The sequence below is a fragment of the Octodon degus genome, unplaced genomic scaffold (genome assembly GCF_000260255.1).
Source record: "Octodon degus isolate 3935 unplaced genomic scaffold, OctDeg1.0 scaffold00045, whole genome shotgun sequence".
NCBI classification, from domain to species: domain Eukaryota; kingdom Metazoa; phylum Chordata; class Mammalia; order Rodentia; family Octodontidae; genus Octodon; species Octodon degus.
In genome coordinates, this window is record NW_004524621.1 from 11,668,775 (window position 1) to 11,676,512 (window position 7,738).

At 44.6% G+C, this 7,738-nt stretch overlaps 1 protein-coding gene across 3 annotated transcripts; it reads right to left on the minus strand.

Moving 5' to 3' along the window:
* Positions 1–362: 362 nt before the first annotated feature.
* Phf24 (PHD finger protein 24) lies at positions 363–7,036 on the minus strand. 3 transcript variants are annotated; one of them, XM_023716141.1, is made up of 8 exons: positions 6,984–7,031; positions 6,654–6,872; positions 5,842–6,027; positions 2,267–2,345; positions 1,823–2,028; positions 1,325–1,485; positions 944–1,039; positions 363–592 (listed from the first exon to the last, which is right to left on the minus strand). In XM_023716141.1, the coding sequence occupies exons 1-8, from the start codon at positions 7,029–7,031 to the stop codon at positions 496–498; spliced, it is 1,092 nt and encodes a 363-aa protein (XP_023571909.1). In that variant the 3' UTR covers positions 363–495. The 3 variants fall into 3 exon arrangements, with proteins under 3 accessions (XP_023571909.1, XP_004631946.1, XP_023571908.1); XM_004631889.2 differs by having other exon boundaries at positions 6,654–7,036; XM_023716140.1 differs by having other exon boundaries at positions 944–1,042; positions 6,654–7,031.
* Between the last annotated feature and the right edge of the window lie 702 nt (positions 7,037–7,738).

Here is a 7,738-nt window from a genome sequence, read left to right on the forward strand (position 1 = left end):
GTAGGGAATGTAAGTCATATATACCTCCCTTTTAAGAATCAATCATCAGTGTGTTGTCTACTGGAAATCAGAACTGGGCAATAGAAGAGTTGAGAAGAGACCATCTTGTCTATGCCTCTTTTCTTTTTTTCTTCACAAAAGGATCTTTTTGACTGAAAAGAACCAGGCCTCTAAAGGGCATAGAGAGCTAGGCGTGTGTGCGCACATGCACATATGTGCACTGTGGTGGCAAGTTTGGCCTCTGATGTGAGAGCAGGAGCTAGTCTAGGAGGGGACCCTGCCACAGCTCTCAGGGCTTCTCCTTGTGGCAGTGCACTTACTGCCTCTGCTGTGGGGAGAATGGTGATTTCAGTGCCATAATGCTTAATGACAAATTAAGATACTGGCAGTGCCCCATCCCCATAAGTCTCAGTGTCAGAGGTTGGTGGAGGAAAGGCAGAAAGGAAAGGAGGGAAAGGATGCCACTGTCCTTGAACCAAGATTCTCTGTTCCACACTATCCTGGGGGCTTCAGGTGAATGGCTGCACTGTTGGGGCGAGCAGCCAAGATGTAGATGACATTCTCTTGCAGGAAGGTAGGCCAGTCCACAGATCTGCAGTAGAAGTAAAGAACAGATTCGTGTTGCTGAGTGCAGAGCCTAAAGGCGTATGAGATCTGATCCCAGTGGCAGCATCTCTTGGGCTAGACAAAACTCAGGGAAGAAAATAAAAACAAAACAAAACAAAAACAACTCAGGGAAGCCTCAGTTTACGTCTGTTATGATTGTAGCTGGCTGTATTACCAAGATAGCAGATCAGAAGGCTGTAGAGGTGTATACTTGGAGTCTGCTTTCTGAAGTGGGCATTTGCTGTTTTGGGGATGGCAGTGGGTTGACACTCATCCCTACTTATATGTGATTTAGGGGGGCAGAGAGTATAGACACCTAAGAAGAGAGTACACTTACCTGGACTCCTGCTCTGGAGGCAGCAGGGCCTTATCTTGACTCTTGTTGCTGCTGCTGGCTGGGCTGCTGTCTGCTATAGGACCTACATGGCTGATGCTGCTAGACAGAAGACCACGTGGTTAGGAGTAGGATATGAAAGTCCTGGTCTCTCTCACACTATGGTGTACCCATGGCTTTGGATATGACTGCCTGGACTTATCTGACATGGGGAAACACAGGGTTTAGAATAGAGGCCATCTCATGTCTGGCCAAAGGAATCAATATCTTCTGCCTCATGCACAGGAGGATCCTTTCCTGGCTGTTGGCAGAACCAGGGAGGTTCCTTTTGCACCAAGGACCATGGAAAAAGGAGAAAGGAGGCTGGACTAGTAAGAAGCAAACCTGACACTGCAGGAAGGAGCCTCTGGGAGGTGTTTGCAGAACCAAGAGTGTTGAGCATGGCGACACTCTGTTTCACTGATGGTGTTCCCACTGCCCCGTGCCAGGAAGGTAGTTCGGGCTCGTTCCCGCTCCTTGACTGTCAAAAGCCTCAACAGAGAGTTCTGAGGAAGAAGAGATAAGTTAAAATCTTTGAGGTAAAGATAGCTTATAAAATGTCAAGTCATAGAGAACCTTACTTGTATGATGTAATCTTTGCAACCACTCTTAGAAGTTGCCAGAGCTTTTCTGATAGCACTGTCTTCAGGGCAGTCCAGTGTAAACCAGCCATCTGTGGGCAGCTAGTTTTGTCACTGACCAGCTGTCACCACATGGAACCTTCACCCATTCCTGATAACTGGCTTCTTCTCAGACACTATTTCCTGTTCCCCAAATTGCCCAGCATGCTTCTTGGGCCTCTTTCTCCCTTTGCCATGGACACTTACCCCAGTGGCCTCTCACCTGAGGACGTAACTGCTGCAGAAGGAGGAGGGACTCATGGGACAAGAAGTCAGGCCACTCTACATGGCCTTGGTGGTCAGGGTCTAGGGCTGCAAACTGGCGAGCTGCCTGTTCCTCTTGCTCATCACTCAATGCTCTGTTACTGTCTCCTCGCTTTGCTGCTTGGTGGCGGTAGCGCACGAAGTCCTCCAGTGTCAGGGAGCAATCTACGGGAGGCACGCCTTGCTGGCCATGTCCATTTTTCTTCACCTTGGACACAACTGCTCACCCCAGGGCACATTTGGTGCACCACCCTCCAGGCTATGATGGAGGTTAGGTGGGTGCCCCTTTGGCCAACAACTCAGGAGTAAGCTCCCATTTACCCCCTAGACCCTAAATCCCAGATTTATTCCTTTCATAGTTAATCCTTCCCTTCTCCCTCTCGGCAGTACCATTTAGCCTTACCAGGGATGACCTTACACCGCTGAAAGGTCTCTGTGAGACTGTACATTTCCTCCTCAGTAAGCAGCAAGTTGAGGTTGTCCTGAAAAAAAAAAAGAAAAAGAAAAGATGAATCATGGCCATACAGGCTAGTAAGAAAAAGGAGAGCCTTGGGTCAGCAGGGATGGAAATAATGTTTCAGCTGGATGGCAATTCCAAGATCATCTGATCCTAGCCTGCAACTCAGAGCCAGGAGACTGAGGCCCCAGAAAGGGTGGAGGACTTGCTCAGAAGTCTTCAACTTTGGTCCAAAATCTTCCCCAGAATCCAAACATACTGACTCTAACTGAGTCCCTTTTACTAAGATACTGTTTGTTTGTTTTTTTTTCAGGGTGTGGTGGCACTCCTGTAATGTAGTATTCTGGGAGTTTGAAGCAAAGGATTGAAAATATGAGCCCAGCCTGAGCAATTTAGTACAGCCCTGTTTTTATAAAAAGGGCCTAGCGATGTGGTTCAGTTCAAAGGTCCTGGGTTCAGTCTCCTGAACAGCAAAAAACTCAAAATAAAACAACAAAGTGCAACTGGCTTTCAAATTATCCTCTGAGATAATGAACAAATTCTTGGGAATGCCTTAGAAAGCTGCTGTAGAGGATAAGACAGTAGGTAGTAAGTGGGCAGGACTGTCTCTCTCCGGCAACCAAAGCAGCTCCATCTTTATACATTTTATGTGTCTTCCTTCTGTTAGGCTATGCCCAAGAGTATTTTAGATAAAAAATTAATTCTAGTTCTTTTCCCAATGGATTATACTGTTCTAAATGACTGCAGAATGGTTTTGAAAGAGATGACATCCAAAAGCCAAATGATTTTTTTTTTTTTGGTATAATAGACATTTTAATTCCAAAGAAGCACTGGTAAATTATTTCAATAGTATTAATGCAGTCTCTATCAAAGATTCTAATAGGTCAAGTCTTTTCATCAAAATACTGGCCAAGAACACAAGCAGGTATTTTATGAATATTCACTTTAAAAAGAACTCAAAACATCCTTTAAATAAGCTTATTGAAAGCCTCGTGTATGCTTGGCATCACAATGTTTTGTATGCAACACTGCGAGATATTTAGTGTGGTTAGAGTGTAGAGCATGTGTGAATGTGTATAGAAATTATGGGGAGAAATGATAAAAGAGGTAGGTAGTCTGTGAAGCACTGGAAACGTCCTTGATTGAGCTCTTCAACAAAGACCTTTATTCTGAGAGTAAAGGGCAAGCACCAATGGGCTTTTAAGTGGAGAGTACCTTGGTCAGACTTGACTGCTATGAAAAACTGAATTACAGTGACAAAATCTGCAGGAATGGAGAGTAGTTAGGTGGCTGCTTCACCATGCAGATGACAAAAGAAAGGCTGATTCTGATGTGAGAACAGAGACACACGATTGTAATCCCAGCATACTGGGAGACTGAGGCAGGAGGCTAACAAGTTCAAAGCCCACATGGGCAACTTGGTGACTTAGCAAGACTGTCTTAAAAAATAAAAAGGCCTGGGGATACAGCTCAGTGTGAAGGCCCTAGGTTCCATCATTAGGAAAGGAAGAGAGTGAGAAGACAGGGCTGACTTACAGGCTGTGAGTGATGAGGGTGAGAAATGAGCTGGGACTTGGATCTAGGGGATGGTATTACAATCCACAGACATGAGGGGTAGACGAAGAATAGGTTTAGAGACAAAGATGAGTTCATTTAGGGGCAAGCTGAGCATGAAGTAACTGAGACATCAGATGGGTAAGGCTCAGAGACAGGAAATTTAAGTCTGATGTGGAAGTCATTGATGTTTAGATAGTGGCTGTAGGGTGAAGCCATCCAAAGAGAGTATACAGTGAGAAGCTTATGAACAACAGAACCCTGAGAAGCACCAGGATTTACGACTAAGACAAAAGATTAAAAACACTGAGGAAGAATGGCCAGAGAGGCTTAAGGAATGTCAGTAGAGAAGAGTGTACTGGATATCTACAGAAAGAGAAAGCTGCATAATGTATGTCAGGCTAAATGATAATACAAGTGTGGGTGTGATTTTGTATTTTCTCTAGTTTCTAGTATTTTGTGTAGTAATTCACACAAAAATACTCAAACCCTAAGAGAAATGGGAAGTAAAAAACTGCTAAGTGCTTCAGAAAATCAAATAACATACTTTAGAGAGAATCATTGGACTTAACAACTAGGAGATCACTGGTGACCTTAGGAAAAGCCAATTCAGCAGAATGATAGATGCAGACATCAGATTATAGGTGGCTATGAAGCCACAGGAGATAATGAGGTTCTCTTAAGAAGCCTGTGTGTGAAAGGGATGAAAAAAAGGGAGTGAACTTAGAAAAAGCCTTTGTTAAAAAGCCTGGTAGACTGTGGCAGTAGTGCAGTAGTGACCATAAGACCATGACAGAAGCTGGGAAGGGAGCAGTGCATTCCTGGGAGATAGAAAGGAGACACCTTCAACCCAGTCCCACATTGGCAGGAAAGGGCAGCAAGCAGAGTTGAAAAGGCTGGCATTCTGAGGGGTGATACTAGGAAGGCTGTTTGTAGAGCAGGTTCTGCTGTAACAAACAGTAAGGGAAAGATGTTTAAGTAGCTAAAATTTAATTGTTCTGTACTTCATTTTAAGGACAAGACAGAGAAAGACAAGGGAACATGGCTTTGCTTTTTTCTAGGCAGTAGGGAAAAGAGGGCAATTATCAGATCCTTTTTATTTGGAAATCAGAGAATAATGAATCTGAAGGACAAAATATCAAGAAGCAAAGACTTGAATCTATTCAGGTATGGTAAGAGATAGACAAGAATCTACTTTCAATGAAAATCTTAGGTTCATTAAAAGATGGAAGGCATTTATAAATAATTTGCAAAGTTTGGACACAGTAGTGCTTTATCATTTAAGTCACATAGTGATCACTTCAGAGATGAACAAATGCTTCTAAGAATCAGAAGGCAGACTTTTTTTTGGTACATGTTGAACTCAGGACCTTGTGCTTACCAGACAAGCAGTGTGCCACACTGAGTTATAGCCCCAGCCCAAGAGTCAGGGGATCCAGGACTGAATGATAGGATGGTAAAATCTATTCCTATTGGAGTGATAGAATGTATTCCTACTGAAAGACGGCTGGTTGGGTTTTCAATAAAGGACAACTAGAGTACCAATACATGACAACTACAGACAATCAGGAAAATTTTAAGTAAAGTTACTTTTGCTTACTCAGGACCATTTTAACCAGCTCCTGCCAGCTCTGTGGCTCTCCACTGGGGATGATTTTGCTCTATCCAAGCTATATCTAGTAATGTCTAGACACATTTCTGATTATCACAACTTGAGATACTGGCAGATGAGGCTAGAGACGCAGCTAAATACCCTACAATGTATCCTCATACCAAAGAATTGTCTAACCACAAATATCAATAGTACAGAATTGAGCAATCCTATCCTAGCTCTAAGATCTTTGTAAGTACTTAGAAAACCCCTTAGGTCACTGCCTAGAAACAAGTGTGCTAACACTGGCCCTCCAGAAAGAGTGCCAAGTCTTCTGTCTTTTCTGCAGCCCACTGTCCCTGTAGTCCAAGCTCACACAGTAGTGGCAGCTCCAGCCTGTTTCCGTGTGGGCCATCTCGATCACTTCCGCTGAACTGTCTCCTTGGATGTAGCCCATGCGGCGCAGGCAGCCATCATGGAAAACCCTGGTACAGATCCTGCATGGGAAGAGGCTCTCAGCTGTCCAGACCTCACAGATGTCACACATTTCATCGTTGACAACCTGGGAAAGATGGCAGGAGTAAGCTGGTATGTGAAAGATGGTGGGAGTAAACAGGTATATGGCAGGGATGTGAAGGTGGAGGCAGCAAGATCCTATGGCTTCTAAGCACAGAGCTACCTCTCTAGGGCTGAGAATCTCTGAAGCAACCTAGAGGAACAGTTCCAACTGAAGCCAGCATTAAGGTGACAGGAGGCTCTTCTAGCTGCTCAGGCTTTTGTGACCATATTTCTGAACAAAAATGCTAATGGGAATTTTAGGAAGAGCAATTTGTTGTAAGTGTTTTCCCCAGGCACTGAAAGAAATTTATCATTGGTTTTCTTGGCATCAAACATAGTAGGAACTCCCAGGCACTGTGACCTCCCCAAATTTCCCTTCCCAAATTTCCAAATGCATTCTGGAGGGTTATTACTACCCATGACTGAGAACCTGTGGATGGGAGAGTTGGTAGAAGATTCTCACTACCTACTGTCCCAAGTCTTTCACTAAGACAAATCCAACGTAATCTGGGCTCAGCTCCATCTTTCTGGTTTTGAGCCTCATTTCAACCATGCCCAGGTCTCCCTGTACTGTTTCTTGATCCTCAAAAAGACTAACACTGTTGGATCTGGCCCAACCTGGACACTTACAGGCTCTCTAGGCTCCAAGCAGATATCTGGAGGCTTGTCATCATCCAGCTTCCGGGTGGGGCGGATGAAGGCAGGGGGAGTGAATCGACTGGTTTTGTCAAACTCCTCAGGCTCCACTCCACGCCCATCTCGGAGCCGTTCCCAGGCTGCACGGTGGAAACTGTTCTCTTCCTGGACCAATGGGGTGCCTGCTTCAGGTTCTTTTTCCTCTTGCACCTCCTGGACAGAACCTTCTACAGTGCCACGGCGAGACCCTGCTAGCTCACCAGTACGTCGGATGGAAGGCCTGTCCCGCAGCCCATCCTTGAAGGCAGACACAGCCAGACTAACTTTCTGTACCTGCTCCACGGTCTGCCGTTTGGACATCAACACCCCCATGGCTCTGTGGACAAAAAGCAGAAGGCACAGATTCAGCCAGTGGCTGAGTATGTTGGGCCAATCAGTTTCACCAGTGTGGGAATGGCTATTAAATAGTTTTCTCCTCTTCTAGAACTCAGCAGCATGGTAAGAGGGAGACAGTATGTATTAAGGAACTGAAAGAACTTGGTTGTACTTCTGACTGGTCCTGTGACTTTGATTTTCCCATTTCATAGTATTGTCATGTGGCTAACACAAAAAAGTGGGCTTAACAGAGCTTAGTAAAGTGGAAAACATTTTGCTTGTGTTAAAATGCTGTTTCTTTAGATCCTAGGGTCAATGTGGTTTAGGAACTGCAAGCCTCTGCCATGCTGAGATAGCTGGAGACTTCAGAGCTCATATTTTTCCTCTACTCCACAAGAGGATTCAAGGGTCAAAGCAACCACATTTCAGGTCTGATTTAAGGAAAGTACTGCAGTAAGTACTGTATGCAATCCATCCAGGATCATCCTCCCACCCTCCTAGTACATTTTAAATCAGAATGATTGAGCTCTTATTTTTAGACGATACCTGAATTAGTCAGGAAACTCTATCATCCCTATGAACATGATCAAGATCACAAATAATCCTCTGCCTCTTCTGGTTAGTTGTCATGCCTCTGTGGATCACTTTGTCTTTCACAGGCTACTGGCCATTTCAAGTTCTATAGTACCTTTTACTGTTCTAAG

Coding starts and splice junctions, on each gene's coding strand:
- Phf24 (XM_023716140.1), bottom strand. CDS start 7,031: ATGGGGGTGTTGATGTCCAAACGGCAGACCGTGGAGCAGGTACAGAAA. Junction 6,028..6,653: donor GCTTGGAGCCTAGAGAGCCT/GTAAGTGTCCAG, acceptor CATCTTTCCCAG/GTTGTCAACGATGAAATGTG. Junction 1,486..1,822: donor TGCAGCAGTTACGTCCTCAG/GTGAGAGGCCAC, acceptor CTTCTTCCTCAG/AACTCTCTGTTGAGGCTTTT.